At 37.0% G+C, this 19,182-nt stretch overlaps 1 protein-coding gene across 7 annotated transcripts in view; it reads left to right on the forward strand.

The window, feature by feature from the left end:
- Positions 1–19,182, forward strand: part of Gria3 (glutamate ionotropic receptor AMPA type subunit 3) — a 350,275-nt gene that overhangs the window by 165,526 nt on the left and 165,567 nt on the right. For all 7 annotated transcript variants that reach the window (XR_009588470.1, XM_060375315.1, XM_060375316.1 and 4 more), the window contains one exon: positions 18,558–18,745. Coding sequence is in view for 6 of the 7 variants with exons in the window: in XM_060375315.1 (XP_060231298.1) it covers positions 18,558–18,745 (188 nt within the window). In the remaining variant the exon portion in view is untranslated. The remainder of the gene's footprint in view (positions 1–18,557; positions 18,746–19,182) is intronic.

Raw genomic sequence — 19,182 nt, forward strand, 5'->3', positions numbered from 1 at the left:
AGCCAGGAAATCCCAGCATTCCCTGTCAAGAAGAGTATGCCTTATAAAAAAAAAAAAAAAGATGCTATACAGCCTTAGCCAGCTGAATAAAAAAATATCAGGAAACTCTGAAAATGATGCAGACCTTTTGAAATGCTCACTGTAGTAGTATTTCTCCAAGCTATGTTGAGATTTCTTGGCATCCAAAACAAAGTATGAAATTTGGGTTTGGACAAACACAGTTATCCTGATTGAGCTATGCCCCCTGCCTGCCACTTCCATATAACCCTCTCTCTGGTACAGACTGATCATACACCATTTCCTGAAAAATAATTCTTCTCTGTCATACTCCAAGGACTTTGGCAGAGGACTGGAGCAGATGCTTTGTGATTCCTCTGGCACTCAAGTAAATCTCTAATGCCCAAAGTGCAAGGCAAAGGGAGGTTTGTCCAAATACCTGACCTAAAAGGACCATGGTTTTACTTCTTTTCTAATTAGGACAATTAACCTCCTCTGTGAGTTCATTTTATTCCAATCCAGAAGGCTCAAATTAAAATGGCACAGGGGACTTTCAAGCTCCAGGGACAGGAAATATTTTATAAATACCTTTCATATACACTTCAGCCACAATTATGGCAAAGCCAGAACAAAGTTGGCACAACAACTTCACCCTTGACAGAACCTGGAGAAATTTGAAGTCCACTTTCAGAATATTATCAATGCAAATGTCTTATCAGCTATGAAACTGTATACTACCCTGTATCAATTGCTAACTAAACTGGAGTGGATGAGGATGCTTATAAAAGATATTATTTCTTTTATATTTTCATGTAAGTCTTTGTACTTCTTCCAAGAAGGCAACAATTTTGTATGGCTTATCAGTTGGGAGAAATTTATATGAGGTTCACTGTAAAAGGAACTTCTATTTTCCAGAGGTAATTGTTGTCTTAGAGGATTACTGTCTCTGTCTGCTGACCTAGGCCTCGTCCTGGAAGCTCCTAGCCCCTGTACAATATAACCTAGCCCTGAGCTATTTTAAGCCTCTGAGACTTACTGCTTAGTAAGCTCACCCCTTCTTGTTTGTACTGAGCTTTGTGCTGGCTGGTTCAATTCAGCTGTTCTAACTCAAACTCCTCTCCCAAATGATTGATTGAATCTGGCTTTTCTCTCAGCCTCTGAATTGCTCTGCTTGGCCTCCAACTAACTCCAGCAATCTGCTCTATTCTCCCAGCTACTCATTCTCTAGCTTATTCTGTGTTCACCTGAGTTCTCTCTCTCTGCAACCTGCCTCTCTATTACTGTCCTGGTAAAACTGCCTCCCCTCTCTCTCTGCATTGTCGCTTAAGTAGCTTCCCTTTCCTCTGTCTTCTCTCGAGAGTTGGGTGAATCTTATTCTGTCAAACCTTCTCTGGTTCACCACTTTTTCTGCCACTCAATTAGACATCACTTTCAAACATGGGTGCTCCCTTCTACAAACTTTCCTTACTTTCATTGTTTGAAGTTAAATGAGGGTCCACCACACCTGGGTCTAAGCTTTTCTTTACCTGAAACTTGCTCTATACCAGGCTGTCCTTGAACTCATATATGCCTATCTCTGTCTCCTGGATTAAAGGTGTGTTTTTATTCCAGTGGGATCACACATACCTAGAAAGTTTCTGGATGTGATCTCTCACCAGAGCAGCCATATTCTGAATTAAAATTCCTCCACAGTTTACAGAATTTATTCTTTTAAAATAACCACTAAAGGCCCAAAATTTTGGTGGATTTTAAAATTGGAGTACACAAGTATTTCACATAAGACGGAGGTTTTTTTGTTTTTTTGTTTGTTTGTTTTGTTTTGTTTTTTTCCCAAATGGCTTTTAATTGTCCATTCTCCACCTCTGAGCAAGTTTGAAGGATCCCTATTTGGTGTTTACCTCCTCCATGCCACCTATGCAGAGAGAAATAAGTGAATACAGTCCCACTATATTGTTTCCCTGTGCTAAAGCTTCAGTCAAGGACTTCTCTGCCTACAGCTCTTTCTACTTATATAGGAAGCTGCTAAAGTCTCTAGTCTGACTACAGACCTTATGAGTCTCCATAAATGATGGGAAAGACAATAGAATATACAAATGTTGGATGTATGCTTAAAGTGAATATAGAAAAGTCTATTTCAGCATAGTGATCCTGGGATTTCCCCTGTTCTGCCTTGGTTCTAGCCTTGGACTATCCCCAGAAGATGAAGATCCTGATAGGCTACTTGGCATGCCACAATATCAGCTGCATATATTTCTTAATGTGTGGCTGAAAGGATTTTTCTAGGCATATATTCAACAAGCTGACCATTCGCAAAACTTTGCCAATTCATCATCTGGTTTCTTTCTAACCCACCAATGATCACTTTCCCTCTGTTACATCCACTGAATACTGAATTGCCCATCTATGTTTACCAGCCAACCTGTGGGTTTGAATAATTTTACAGTAATGACAAGACCATTGCTACTCAAGTTGTGATGTGCTAATGAATCACATGGGAAGATAATTTAAAATGTATTCTAGTTCATTAAGTGTAAGCAAAAACTGAAGGGTCTGAATTTCTAACAAATGGCCTTGATAATGCCAATGTTGCTTGTCCATAGGGCATACATTATGTTACAAAGATACAGCATCTTTTTTATTTCTGTCACTGAGATTGAGATTTCCTCAAGTAGAAGGAAATATATCCCATTTTTGAATGAGGTAAGCCCAATTAGTATGCTTAGAATAAGAAACTGGCACACCAGCCACATTTGTTAACTAACAATAACTTCCTTTCGTATTAATGCTAAAAGAAACATTTTATTGACAGATCTATACAGAGATAGAGGCAAACTAGTCCCTGACATAGAGTATGCTTCTTAGGAATTGGGCTACTAGCATAAGCCATCCTGGTTACCTTCTCAGCTTTGTGAAGCCAATTATGTAGACCAAACTCCTCTGCATCTAGAAACTCCATTCTTTGAATCCACTTGCTCAATGCCTCTGGATGGCTGCTGCCACCATATCATTCATGCTGTGATTTTCATCAGCGGTTAAGATAGAAGAAGCAGGTAGATCATCCAAGGCACACACCACTTTTTTCATACTGAGAAAAAAAAAGTCTTCTATCCAAGTGAAGCCAGCTAAGCTGGGCAGTTGTTACAGTTATAAGGTTATAGGCAATGTGCCTTTTATACTATCTATTGAGTTCCTCAGTAGAGGGAAAAGTATACCTTGAGGAAGGCCTAGGTGTCATTAAACCTAACAATAAAATACTGGACAGGGAAAGTCCATCTCTAACATATGAATTACAAAACTCAAGAAGTTACTTAAATATAAATTTGTCAATAGAAATTGACTGTCTTGTTTCTCTCCTAAAACAAACCCCAAACCACCATTTCATGCATTGCTCTGAATTCTTCACTTACAATATCTAATAACTCTTAAAGAACATCGGGACTAGAGAGATGGCTCAGAGGTTAAGAGCACTGACTGCTCTTCCAAAGGTCCTTAGTTCAATTCCCAGCAACCAACATGGTGGCTCATAACCATCAGTATTAAGATCTGGTGCCCTCTTCTGGTGAGAAGGCATACATACAGGCAGAATAGAGCATAAAAAATAAATAAATCTTTAAAAAAGAACATCTGAGTAATATATGTTTCAGCTTATACAAAAGTTAGTAGAATATGTATACACATGGGGGAGTAGTTAAATCTAATAATAAATACAGTCATTGTTTTGGAGTTGGGTTATTAGCATAAGCCATCCTGGGTACCTTTTCTTCTTTGTGAAGCCAATTATGCAATGCAGAAACTCCATTCATGGAATCCACTTTCACAGTGGCTCTGGATGGCTGCTGCCACCATATTGCTCATGCTGTGAACACTTAATATTCATTCTATGTTTTCAAGAATGAATTGTTATTAGCTGTAATCACTTTTATATAGATCTCTTGAAACTAATTCCTTCTAATTGTAACCATGTGTCCTGTCACCAATACTACCTTATGACTTTTCTTTATACTCATCCTAGCTCAAAGTCATAACTATTCTGCTCTCTGTTTCCACAGAATCATTTTTAGAAATCGTTTGTGAATGAGATGGAATGATACTTGTTTTTCTATACCTTGCTCATTTCAAGTAAGATAATATCCTCCAGATTCATCAGAGTTGTTGCAAGTAACAAGAAACTCCCTTGTTGATATTTGGAGAGTTAAACACTACAGATTGGAAGGTTTCCCTAAGAAGATTTCAGAGCATTATGATTATCCTTCTTCAATCCAAAATATAAACATGTTTTATGGCCTAAGGGAGTTGTCAAACAGTTTTAAAACACACTGGCAAATTTAACACAGATTTAAAAGTAGGCCAGCTTGAAGATACAGAACAGCTCCATGCCTTTACATCCCAGTGGCTTCAGGGAAACAAGTGTTTGCCATGCAGATCCATTCCTGCCTCTGGTGGGGTCTCTGCACTGATGAAATAAACATTTGCCATTGACTGATTCCCTGTGTTCTATAGCTCTTCTCTCTCTAGGTAAATACTTAACTCTTCAACAGATCACTACTTTCATGTACATATGACATTTCAACTCCATCTCTCACTCAAAACCATACATAAGAGCCAAAATACTGGCTGATAAAATCAAACTTCTAGCTAAGAATTCAGTAGTTCTCTCTTATTTATTACACTGCTTGAATGAGCATAAAAGGTCTAGAGTCATGGTTGACTGGTCACGTGCATTTTATTCAAGTAAATTTCTCACTAGTAAACTTTCCCAGCAATCCAATATCAGAGTTGAGACCTTAATTGTCAATGACTCTGGACTTGCCCTCTGTAACACCCCCCCCCCCAATATATTCTAGTTGGCTGAAGCACTTCCAACTTCAGTCTTGGCCATGTGGTTGTATATCCTTAGCAAAATGCTAGCCCTGCTGGATATACTCTCTGACTAAGTGAAGTTAAAGCCAGAACTGGTAGTGTCAGTTAGCTTCTTTCTGTCTAGTCTATGAATCTAAACATTTTCTTCTTGATAGGCTGGCCAAATAATGAACTGACTTAGTTTTATTGATTCTAACCCCAATAACTTTAGTCAATGAGCAAATTTCCAAGGGAAAGAATAAGCAATAAGAGTAAAACTAAATGAACATAAATGTTTAAAGAGGTATTCTTCCTCATTTTCCCCTCCTTCATCTCCAACTTCTATCTTCCATTTATCTCTTAGTATAATTGCACTTCTTCATCTACCCTTGAAATCCTGTCTGGTTTTACCTATTTATAAAATCTCTAGGAAACTTCTACAAAAAGAATAACATTTTATTTAAAAAAAAAAAAAACTAAGTAACAAACAAACTGATTAGGTTTAATTTTTTTTCTAAGATATTCTTGGATAGTAAATCCTAGATTGTAAAGAAACTACAACATTTTTAGTACCTAAAAAGAAATATTTCTGATTTTTTTAAGAGAGAAAATGGTTGTAACATATTCAGAAGGACAAGTAGCTTGGATAGAAGGAAAATGACTATTGCAATAGCCCAAGCATATACTAATAATAGCTTCAAGATAGCTAGCAGTGCTGGGGATGTAAGGTAGAAGGCAGACAGATGAAACATGAATTAACTTTACTTGACATGTGCTTAGGGCAATGAAATCCAAGGTAACACTCAGAATTTGTAACTAAGAAATTAGCAAAAATAAGGAAGTCAAAAGAAATAGCTGGATTGGAGGCAGGAAGCCTCAGAAGACATCTGAGAAATATCAAAAATATGCAAAAAAAACACACCTATTCTACAAAGAAAATAAAGGTTAGTTTAATGGCTTCAAGTCAATTCTATAGGTGATGAGAAGGTGTCATCATGCAAAGAAACCTATGTTAAGGATACAAAGTCACTTAAAAGTGATTGAATGATATATGTTCTATTAAGCCAAATTACACAAAAGCATTTTCAGGTAGTTAGAAAACTGCATTCTAGAACTTTCCCTGTATCTGAGAAACTTACATTGTAAATAAATAATTTCCTGGCTACGTATACTAGAAACATATCAACGTATTCCAAGGTCACTCTAGTTTGATTGCTTATTTTCTTTCAGTTGGGTTTGTCCGGAAGAGGAAAAAAGTATACTTAGAATTATGAGGGAATATTACAAACTAATGTTTCATCCTGTTCACATCTTTGCCTCCAGAGAAAATGATTGAATCACACTTGAGCTGCAAGACATGAGGCTTGCTGAGGTGAAGGAAAGTATTCCACATCTCTTACAATTTTCAAATATCAGAACCAGAACTAATAATAACCTGATCTCTTCATTGTACATATGAAAAACTGAAGCCCAGAGAGGAAAACAGTTTAGTTAATGATAGATCCTATTTTCATGTATTTTGTCTTTTATTTTTAACTTTCAGTAGTAATATAAAATGAGATTTCTGCTGTTTTCTGGGTAGGTATCCATTTTGATAGACAGTAAAAGCTTACATTTAGCAAAAGTGTGTTCTCATAGATACATTCCTCTTAGCTTAGCCTATAAGTCTTTCATGACTTTCTCAAGGAATCCATTCATTCCCTTTTCATTTAATATGGAGAATCAGAGCGTCCGTAGCAAGTCTGAGCATTAAAAAGTATCCCCCGCCCTTTTTAAATTGAATTACTTAATTTGTTACTGTTTTACTTCTTGAGTTCTTTATATATTCTGGATATCAGCCCTCTGTCAGATATAGGGTTGGCGAAGATCCTTTCCAAGTCTGTAGGCTGTCGTTTTATTCTGATGACAGTGTCCTTTGCTTTATAGAAGCTTTTCAGTTTCATGAGGTACCATTTATTTATTATTGATTTTAGAGCTTGTGTTGTTGATGTTCTCTTCAGGAAGTTGTCTCCTGTGCCAGTGAGTTCTAGCTCTTCCCCAGTTGTTCTCTTAACAGGTTTAGCATGTCCAATTTTATGTTGAGGTCTTTGATGCACTTGAAATTTAGTTTTGTGCAGGGTGATAAGTATGGCTCCATTTGCATTATTCTACACCTAGATATACAGTTACAGAGCTAAACAGAGAATTCTCAATAAAGGAATATGAAATGGCACAGAAACAAAAAATGCTCAATGTCCTTAGCCATCAGGGAAATGTAAATCAAAACAACCCTGAGATTTCACCTTACACCCATCAGAATGGCTAAGATTTAAAAAAAAAAAAAAAACCCTCAAGTGACAACACATGCTGGGGAGGATGTGGAGAAAGGAAAACCCTCCTCCATTGCTGGTAGGAATGTAAATTTGTAAAACCACTTTGGAAATCAATCTGGCACTCTCTGGCAATTAGGAATAGTCCTACATCAAGATCCAGCTATACCACTCCTAGGCATATATCCAAAATATGCTCAAGAATACAAAGACATTCATAGCAGCTTTATTCATAATAGCCAGAAACTGTAAACAACCCACATGTCCCTCAACTGAGGAATAGATACAAAAAAAAATGTGGTGCATTTGGAATAATGCAAATGGAATACTACTCAGCAATTAAAAACAAAGAAATCATGAAATTTGCAGGCAAATGGTGGGAACTAGGAAAGATCATCCTGAGTGAGGTACCCAGAAGCAGAAAGACACACATGGTATATACTCACTTATAAGTGGATATTATACATTTAATATAGGAGAAATATATTAAAATCTGTACATCTAATAGAGTAAACATACAAAAATCTGTACACTTAAAGAAGCTAATCAAGAAGGAGGACCATGGGTAATAAGATGATCAATCCGCATTCAGAAAAGCAAATGGGATAGACATCGGAAGAGGGAGAAAACAGGGAATAGGACAGAAGCTTACCTCAGAGGGCCTCTGAAAGAGTCTTCCCAGTAGAATATCAAAGTAAATGCTGAGACTCATAGCCAAACTTTTCACAGAGTGAAAAGAATCTTATGAAAGAAGGGGGAGATAGAAAGACCTAGAGGGGTCAGGAGCTCCACAAGGAGAGCAACAGAACCAAAAAATCTGGGCCCATGGTTTTTTTCTGAGACTGATACCCCAACCAAGGACCATTCATGGAGTTATCCTAGAACTCCTGCACAGATGTAGTCCATGACAGCTCAGTATCCAAGTGTGTTCCTTAGTAAGGAGAACAGAGACTATCTCTGACATTAACTGAGAGGCTGGTTCATTCATCACCTCTCCCTGAGGTGGGAGGCAGCCTTATCAGGCCACAGGGGAAGACAATGCAGCCAGTCCTGATGAGACCTGATAGGTTAGGTTTAGATGGAAGGGGAGGTGGATCAACCCCTATCAGTGGACTGGGGGAGGGGCATGGGAAGAAAAGAGGTAGGGAGGGTTAGAATGGGAGGGAACAAGTGAGAGTGCTATAGCCATGATAGAAAGGGTCAGAAGGAAGGAGAGGAAGACCTCCCCCTATCAGTGGAGGTGGGGAGGGGTATGTGTAGAGAAAGGGGAGGGAAGGTTGGACTGGGAGGGGAAGAAGGAGGGAGCTACAGGGGGGATACAAAGTGAATAAAGTATAATTAATAAAAATTAAAATAAAAAAATATTTAAAAAACAAAGTCTTACTTCTCTTATGCACTGGGACTCCTATTGGTACTGAGGCCCACTGTAATCTACATATGTGTTAGAGTTTATGGCTTGGTACATCTTTTTTAATTCTACAAATTTTTATATAGTACAGCCTGCACATCTCTATTCTCTAATGGTTCCTTTTTGGTTGTCCTCTTAGACAGGCTTTAAGATCTATTCATTAAGATTGAGGTCATACTTCCCACCCCCACCCCCACCCCACCCCGTGGGAGGAACAACCTAGCTAGGCCACAGAGGAGGATATTGCAGCCAGTCCTGGTGAGACCTGATAAGCTAGGGTCAGATGGAAGAGGAGGAGGACCTCCCCTATCAGTGGACTTAGAGAGGGGCAGGGAGGAGATGAGGGAGGGAGGGTGGGATCAGGGTGGAAATGAGGGAAGGGGCTACAGCTGTGATACAAAGTAAATAAAGTGTAATTAATATAAAAAATAAAAATATAATAAATAAAAAAGACTGAGGTCATAATATTTATTAAGAGAAATATCTGCTTGAGATATTTTTTTCTGTGCTCCCACATCCACCCTATATACTACATTAGATTGGCCACGATCTCTAAATGGTTATGATTGAATGCCTTGTTTCAATTATTGTTTGAATAAAATGTTTTCTTTATGTATTGTGATATAAAATAATTTTAGCTTTATTCCTCAGATATTTTTAAATTTCTATTTTTAAGGTTTGTTTTTATGTATGTATGTTTTAAGTGCAAGTATGTGTGTATGTGTACTACATGTATTCTTGGTGCCTGTAGACATCAGAAGAAGGCATCAAATCCCCAAAACTGGAATTATGGATGGTTATGAGTGGTCATGTAGGTGTTTTGAAATGAACCCATCCTCTGAAAGAGCAACAAGTGCTCTTAACTATTGAGTCACCTCTCTTGCACTATTCCTCAGATGTTAAGCTGAACTGTTTCAGTTTTTGTTATTTTTTTTTTAATTATTGTCTAGGTTGGGACAAGAAAAAAAAACTAAAAAATTTTGAATATCTATTTTAAACTGGACATTGCATTGAACAATTATACATTTTTTCACATTTAACACTTCCAACAACACTAAACAGCTATTCCAAGTGAACAAATTATACATTTTAGAGGTGGGATTCTATACTCAGGTTTGACATTTGAGTTTATATTCTTTTCCTTTCTCCTCATCAGTGACTCAATTTATTCTGACAGGTTTCATTATTTAGGAAAGACAGAATCATACATATCTTTTTGTTTCCATGACTTCAGTTTTAGCCCTTTTATGTCAATTAGGAAAGACTTTGCATTAATGTTACCTTTATCTCTGCTAGTACCAAGACCAAGAAGACTTAGTAGTTGAGGAGTGGCAAGTAAGCAGAACAGACCCTATCACTTTGGAAGCAGATCCATTCACCTTTCATCCTTGCCATAAGTCCACCCCCAATTCTCACCATTACCACCATTTTAGTCTCACATCTTCAGCTCAAAAATGTTGAGTTTCATCACAAAAAAAAAAGCCTTCTGTTTAATAGAAATCAACCACATATTTTCCAAGCTCAACTTCAACAAAGGTCATTTCACTTTACTAATCCATAGGCATAGGGCACAACATAAACTGTGATGGAAGAGAAATAGAAGATGGATACTTAATGTAAAATATGATCACTTCTGGAAACATCTTCAAGTGTTATTGTATGCAGGAGTGGTGAGAGGGTGGGTAGTCTCCTTAAATAAAGTCACTAAGTTCTATCCAATATAAGCTGGGCCCTTCTCTCATCTATGAACAAGGCCCTACTATATATATAGCATTTCCTCCACTTTCCTCCAACTTCAACTGCCAAGCACATTCCTTATTAGATTTTATTGTCCTACCCTTCTCCAAGTACTCATGAAATGTTAGTCCTCTTACCATTTTCTTATAAAAGAGACTTACTCACAGAATCAAAGTTGAAAATCACTACTGCCTACACAGATATGAAACCAAGTGAGAAAATATTTAGTGGGCAAGACCATGTATTGAATGCTCTCTACATTGGCTCCTTTTCCCATTACTATAGGCAAATTCCTGTCAAAAAGCAACTTAAAAGGAGAAGGGTTTGTTTTTGTCTTGCAGTATATGGGCATGGTCCATCATAGTGGATAAAGCATAGCACAGGAGTGTGAGTCTGCTTGCTCTCATCTGAGCAGATAATAAAGCAGTGACAGGAAAGATTTCCTCCAGTCACTCTTCTTCTAGCTAGTCTCCATCTCCCAAAGGTTAGAGAGTCTCTCAAAACAGCACCACCAGCTGGAGAGCAAGTTGTTCTAAATACATATGTCTATGGAAAACCATTCACATACAAACCATGACAACATCTTTTAAGTGTTCAACAATCCACAGGGCAGTTTGTGGATGACTCTTGCCCTTGGTGAATTTACACTGCAAGGAATCTGTCCCAGAACAATTATCAAAGTACCAAACACACACACACACACACACACACACACACACGAATTAAACACAGCATTGTAGGAACTCCTTTTCACCCAAACCCCAGTTGATTTTATATATGTTTTAAGATTTATTTATTTTATGTATATGAACACTGTTTTCATGCACAACAGAAGAGGGAATCAGATTACATTACAGATGGTTAAAAGCCATCATGTAATTACTGGGGAATTGAACTCAGGACCTCTGAAAGAACATCCAGTGCTCTTAACCACTTAGGCACCTCTCCAGGTCCTTTTATATTTTTATGTCAGACCTAGCATGGCTGACAATCAGAGGCTTTCCTATTCTGATTTTCCCAGACGTTGAGAATATCTACTCCAGATGGCCTTCTAAATTCCCTTGCAGCTGATAATGCGAAACAACTGTACATTTGCTCAGTGAAACTGACATATCTCTTTGAGCACATTTTTTCAGCTTAGGGTGAGGAAAAGTAACTACGTAACTCACAAGCAGGGAGAAAAGGTTCATAATAAAGAACACATTGAAAGAGAAAAATGGAAAATATACGATTATAAACATTTCAAGCCTCAGAGCCACCCTTAAATTTGACAAGTGTCAGTTGCCTCCTTTGGTGAGATATTAGGGTAATTGGAATACCTGAAGTTGCCAAACAATACCCTATCAATTATTGTTCTCTACAAATTCTCAAGTAAAACTTGATTCTTAATTTCCAGTTTGTAAAACATAGACTCTCCATATAAAGAGATTCACAATTAAACTATTGAACAGTCTAGTACAAGTAAAGAGTATGCTTTGAATTAAAGAAATATATTTATGGAAAAGGCAAATGATACAAAACTGCAGAGCACCTATGTTCACTGATTCCACAAATTAGCCAAGAGCCATCCTAATGATGCAGCTATCAGAAAGCGAAGATGTGCAGAAGGTCAGTTCTTAATTAAAGAATGACTTAAACAAACACAGTTATGAAGAATAAAGACTTCAGGGAAATCTTAATTTTCCATGGTTAAATTAGGCTGAGTGTGAGTGAATATTTGTTTTTATCATGTTCTATAAAATTTACAGACTGGAATCCATATGCAAACAGAGAAGGGCTTTTGATTTTCCTGTCTACAGCTCTTCACATACTGAACAGTTTCTGTATTAGCATCTCAAGTTTAGAAAATCACTATATTGATTTTTATGAAGCCAAACTCTTTAAATGAAACTAAAGCAACACTAACAATAATAAAACAACAAATGTAGGTCCAACGTGATATATGACTACATATTGTGATATGAATAATCATGCTCTGAAATATTGGCTCTGAGTTCAGATTTTTATATATCAGGTCTTCTACACATGACAAACTGTAATATGAAAGAAGTAATGGACTCAACACCCTGTCTTTCCTGTGTGTCTCTGTTTTTACTGTTCACTTCTGCCTCTGAAACCACCTTCATACTCTGTATCAAGCTTATCTATGTACTTATTTTGCCACAGCACACAAGATAAATTTATTTCAAAGGCCGTGGAGATTAAAGAAGTTTAAGAAACAGAGAGTATGAGGTTGTATAAGATTGGAGTTTGCAGTCCAGGCAAGCAGAAGCATAAGAATAGAAGAGCAATTTTCACTTGGCTGGTTTCATCTGAATGAACAAGAATACCAATTTCACTAAAATGCTAGACACATGCTCATCAAAATGTATTGGATGCAACATTAAAAGCACAATGTGAGTTAAACTATACGTTGCATATGTTATAGATGCAATGAAGACATTAACATTAGAAATATAAAAAAAGAAGAAGGAATAAACTCGAAGAATAAAAAAAGTAAGAAATGAAAGAAGAAAGTAAGGGAATAACAGCAATATTGCCAGATATGATCAAGCATGCCTAGACTCTTGGTGCTTGTTGAATTTCAAGGTCAGCCTCAGCTAAATACTAAGTTCAAAACTAGTATATGCTATATGAGATTAGTCAGAAAAAGTAAGCAAGAAGTTTTAGAAGTTTTTGGAAATTTTGTCACAAACCCTCTAAGAAACCGTACCAGGCACAAATGTCTATAAATGCCAACCAACACTTCTCTGAAGGTTGTACCAGACTTCTGTCATCTGGGACATTGTTAGAGACCATTTCAGGAGTACATAGAGTGTGACTCTGAGTACAAGTTCTGCGTAAGAACAGTTACTGATAGCTCCTATTGGAAGATACAAAGCACAGAGAAGTGCATATTTTATTTTCTTAGATATCTTCATTACCAATTTCTGTATGCCAAAACCCTCTTCTCTCTTTTCCGGGCTTTTATTTTTTTCAGAGCAAATATAAAACTTGTTCAGCATGAAGTATTTTTACATTTTGTTTAGACAGTGAAAAACAAAACACAACAAACAAACAAAAATCTTGGTCATCTCTTGCTGGGAACATGATTTTCATTATGTAATTTTGAGAGCTTTTTGTATCTGTTGCCATCCTTTTTATGAGGTCAAACTAATGGTCATGGATTAAATGCTCTTATGAACAGACTTTGAAATGTCAATTTATATGCCAAAAGGCTCTTGGTGAGTTCACTCATGGGAAGTACTTATGAGGAGTAGAGAAGTATGAAGCTGGCTAAGAAAAGATGAGCTGTGGTGCACCCATGACAAGGGATTAGAGCTCTAAAGCTGAGCCAGGATTTTGGAATGGCTGTGCTTTTATACTTTGCTGCTACCAGTCATTGGACGCAGGATGCCCTGGGGAGGAGGCACAACCTTAAGTCAGATATTTCTCTTCTGCCAACAATTTTCTCACAAGCAGAAGAAGTAAACCCTGTGGTGCTGAATGATGATCTAGTTGCACAGCACAGCATCCCTACATTGCCTTTAAGCAAGTGGTCTCCTTGTTTGTCAAGAGCAGCCCAATAAGCAGTATACTAGAATGTAAATGGTAATGACTATGATCCAGTTCCTCATGCCTAAGTGCCCCATCCCTCCTTTACTGCCATCTTACTATGTTACTTTGGTCAAATGAAGAAGGTAAGCTCTCAGTCAGCCAGTTATTTATATGGCAGCTCCCCACCATTTATAATGAGGATGAATAAGGTCATGAAGAGCATTGGTGGTCTGGAATCCAGATGAGATAATTCGCTACTCAAATCAAAGTAGCTTTGAAGCTTACAGAGCTGGGCATGTGACTACTCCTGCAGAGTAGATGACAATTCTGAAACTCCTAAAACAACAGGCTTTATTTATACAAAGCTAGTGCTTTGTTGCAAATGCCACCTCCTACAAACACTAGCACCTGGTATTGCTCTGCCAAGTCAAACGTTTCTTTCTCCCTCAAGCTTCTATTTTTGCTTTGGTCAGCTGTAACAGAGTCAGTGAAACTATGATAAATTGGGTATGAAAACAAATAAAAAGCTCTGCTTGAATTGCTCACCCACATACACTGGATTCCCCCAGAGTGTTAGAGTGCAACAGCCGCATGCTCAAGCAGACGTAGGGAACCTCTGCATGGAAAATAACACAGCTAAGCCCCAGTTGTGACTTGCAAGACTCATAGTCAACTGAATCCCAGACACACACTCATCAAAAATCAGTGTGCTGCTTCTGCTGAGTTTTTGATTAGGTAACACATTCCCGTGGTTCAAAGAACAGAAGTATAAAAAGAACTATAAAAAAAAAAAAAAAACGATGCTTATTAAGAGGAAGAACATAGTGCAGTGTTGATCTGTCATCTGAATATTCTAGCAGCTTATGCTCTGAGAGGACAGCATGAGCCGGACTTGCACAGCCTTATCAGGTTTTCCTTTTGCAGAGAACAATGCCTGCCTTGAGTTAAACCAAATATTATATAACCAAATGACAGTAAATGTTGAATGTCTTCATAGTTCTGCATCTCTGAGAAAACACTAGTAGTTCTTGCAGGTTTTCCCTCAGCATATACAAACATGGGAATTTTTACCAAAAAAAAAATTAAATAAAATTACATTATAAATGCTTATTTGTTTGGTTTTTCCATTCTATGTTACATTGTGTATTATATGTAGTGGAAATTTTCCCTTGTTAGTTTATGCACATTTTTGACTACTAAACTTTAGCATGGCATCCTGTGTATGTGAGTGTGTGTATGTATATATGTAGTTAATCCATTGTTTTGCATTTTTAAATATCTGATACAGTTATTTAAACTGCTTTTTCATTGCTTTTAATTGATTTATCTTGAATTAAAAACCAGTCATCAGGCACAGTGGCACCCGCCTATAATCCCAGCATTTGAGGAGGCAGAGGCAGGTTTAAAAAGTGAGTCTAGGACAGCCAAGGCTACACAAAGAAACCCTGTCTCAAAAAACCAAATAAATAAATAAATAACACAAAACAAAAAACAAAACAAGTCATATCTTGAGAAATTAATTAAAAATCATTAAAAGAAGGTTTGTGGAAAGAGGCGAAACACCCAGAAAGGTCTATAAGTAGCAGGGTATGCTTTGTAAAGGAACAAATGTGAAGTTCCAATAAATAGGTAACAGTGAGATGAAAACAAACAATAAGTAGGGACCAGCACAGGGAGAGGGATTAAAGAAAGGAAGATAAAAGCATGTTAGAATCAAATGAATGTTAATACATGCACAGAGTATTGTTAAAGCTTTATCAAACCTAACAGGTTCCTGGTGAATCCAGTCTTGATACAAATTAATATAATTTTGCCATTTAAATATATTACCAATCCAGGCTGAGAATATTTATCAGTGGTGCTAGTTTAGTGTTTATACATCTTTGGAATTTTTTCCCCTAGAAGCTCTATGCTGCTAAAATAACCTACATCAAAATAAACAGTAATCCCATTGTCATGTACACTCACTGTTCAGATAATATCTGAAAGATCAAAATCAATAAAATATTGACAATTTCACATCTTGTCATCTCTAGACAAGGGTCCATGAAGATTCTCCCCTCCCCAATGGCTTATAAGCAAATAATGATAGTATATACTGTGGAGAAATTTATGAAGCATCATACTTTCCTGAATATTTATAGGCAGTTAATCATTACCAAAGGTGGGAGAGTAATTTTCTTCAGTAGTGTAGCTACTAGTAAGAAGGTTATGCTCTTATAAATAACCCTTTACCCATGTCCCCATAAGCAACCCTCATAAGCCTCAGGGATCACATTTCTTAAAGAAATGAAAATAGAAGCAAGAATAGTTAAGAATAGGAAGAAGATAGTGGAAATGGGAGGGGGACAAAATGGGATAATGGAAGATGAATGTGATAAAAATGCTTTATATTCATGTGGGAAAATATCATTGTAAATCCCATTATTATGTAAAATTGATGTATGCATAGAGACACTGAAAATTATACATAAAAAAAAAAGAGTAGAACTGAAAGGAAAATAGTGACCATCACATGAAAGGAATTGCTGAAGGACTGGTCATCTTTTACTTGGAGAAGGCAAGATTAGAGTGAGACATGTGAACAGCCTTCAAAAATGTGAAAGATTGTCACATGGAAAAGAAATTAATCTTACTCCATGTCATCTCAAATTGTGGACAAGGCCCATTAAGCAGAGATGACAAAATTTTGAATTTTCTACTAAATAAGTGAACACTTGTGTTTTGCTAATAAGCACTTTTTAGAAGTTTACTTTAAATACATGAAAGACTCGCTATGTAATTTCATTACTGTTATTATTCAGCCAATATTTTCTTCATAAATAGTCCAGAAATAAAATTCAACACAGTCTTTACTGAATTTTCATAAATTCTTAATTAGTGGCATTCAAATTAATGAGGTCTTATTATACACTGCTTAAGAAAAATTTCCACTTGCTTTAATCTCTTTCTTCCCATGTTTATTTCTTAATCTCATGCCTTGGCCCACTATGTGCCCTCAACTCCCACAGAAGCAGAGAGTACATCTAAAACCTACATGAAAATGTAAATCTGACAAATAAATATGCATGGTTGGTTTTATAAGAGTAAGAATTAACATTTAAAGAGATGGTAATTCACTCTGATCTGTAATTTTGAGCTCCTGTGCTGAAATTGCTCATTTCAAAATTACCAAGTGCTTGGGTCTCATTTGTGATCTTCTTCCTGCACACACCCAGCACACAAAGGAGTTATAATGACCAGCTGAGTCACTGCTGCCATCTCCCTGAAGCATGTTCTTCAAATGTCAATACCATTTTCTATGGTACAGTGAGGACAACTCTGATTCACAGCCTGCTTACACTACAGGGGAGGCCAGAGACAGCAAAGAGCTTGGTGTGGATTCAAAAGGCATCACCATCTTCCTCAATCCTCTCCTTCCATGGCCATGGAACTGTTATGACATAGAATGTGAGATTTGCAGATCATCTTTATCACTTACTCCTACTGGGAGTAGGGAGATTGTTTTGCTCATATCCCATTAAAGCTGTCTTTTCTTGATGAGATTAACCTTGGATTATAAATTTATACAGGAAGTACAATTGGGGCGATGATATAATATTAGAGATATGACTACTCTAAAAGAGAATGTGTGAAAAAATATTTGGGCCATTGTGCTTTGTAATTTAGATACACTGCTTTGGGGGTTTGTTTGCTTGCTTGTCTGTTTGATTTGAATTGGATGTTTTGTTCTGTTTTGTTTTTCAAGACAAGATTTCTCTGTGTAGCCCTGGTTTTCCTGGAACTGACTCTCTAGACAGACCAGGCTGACCTCCAACCCACAGAGATCAATCTGACTCTGATATCCAAGTGCTGGGATTAAAGGCCTGAGTCACCACTAACTGGCTGGTTTTTAATTTTTGTGATAGAATCTCATTGTGTACCTCAGGGTAACCTTTAACTTTCAGCAATCCTCTTGCCTCAGCCTCCCCAGTTCTAACATTATAAGAATGAGTTACCTATAACTCCAAATAAGCTAGCCCAAACTCAAACATCAGCTCCAGAAAGTGAGTTGTTAATGTTTGCCAGATATAAATCAGTTAATGAGGAACCAGAAACTCCTGGTAAATTTGATTAGGAAAAATAATTCATAAAAATAATTTTATTGAACATTTTGTAGACTCTTTATATAATCAAAGAGTCTGTTTGGAGGCCATCTTTTACAAAAATCACAGTGACTTTACCTAGGAGACACAATTTATCTTGTTCAATAGTCAAATCCATGTATGATTTAGCCTGTTTTAGTAAGGCTGCAGCACTAGTAAAGTAATTTCTAATTCTTTGTTGTGGGTTTCTTTTAACCTCTAATTCTGAAGACTTCCTAAGTGAAAGATGAAATAAATGTGCTCCACCTGCAACAGAGAAAATTGCAGCCAGACATTAGAAGTTCTTGGCATTCATTCCATAGATATTTTGATAATACATGTCAAAATAAAAGTGACTTGATAAACACCTGTCCCCGTGGTGCTCACAAATAATAGACTCTTCTTTCCATTAAAGCAAAACGCCAAAATAGAGGTGCCAAATCTGTAGAGCATTGAGGCTGAAGCTGTGAGTTCACTTGTTCTCTCCAGTGGATAAAATTTGAAGAGACCCAGTGGACTGTGAATAGAAACTCAGTAGAATCCTTAACAACTACAGAAATATTTTTAAAAGTAAAAATTAGTATAGCTGTTTTTCCCTTCCTTCAGGGTTTTCCATTCTACAAGCAATTATGGAGGCAGCAGTACAAAACAATTGGCAAGTGACAGCAAGGTCTGTGGGAAACATAAAGGACATCCAGGAATTCAGACGCATCGTTGAAGAAATGGACAGAAGACAGGAAAAACGGTACTTGATTGACTGTGAAGTCGAAAGGATTAACACAATTTTGGAACAGGTATGTCTGAGATTTAATCCACACCCAGCTTGCATGTTAAATCATTATCCTGAGGCAGTTCCCATATCTGCTAATAAATTAAGTAAACACGAGACTAAGCTTGCCAACAGTTTTTATAGTCTCTCTAATCCTTTTCCTCCCTAGTGGCTGCAGGAAAAAAAAAAAAGCAATGAAAGGAAAAGAAATTTCTAAGCTGATAAAAATTGCATCCCATGATTAATTTGAATGTCTCTGCAATTTAATGCTACATTTCAGATAAATCTACCCCTGCATTCTCTTCTGTTTAATAGATAGCTGGTTATTTCAAAGTAATCCCCTTCCTTTTCTATATCTTCTAGCCAAAAAGGGAACAGACAATAGGTGAGTGTGGCTGACAGATAGTACTTTTGTTTCTCGTTACTGGAATGTGTACTTCCCCAGACACTTCTAGAGAACAC

The sequence above is a fragment of the Meriones unguiculatus genome, chromosome X, assembly GCF_030254825.1.
Source record: "Meriones unguiculatus strain TT.TT164.6M chromosome X, Bangor_MerUng_6.1, whole genome shotgun sequence".
NCBI lineage: Eukaryota > Metazoa > Chordata > Mammalia > Rodentia > Muridae > Meriones > Meriones unguiculatus.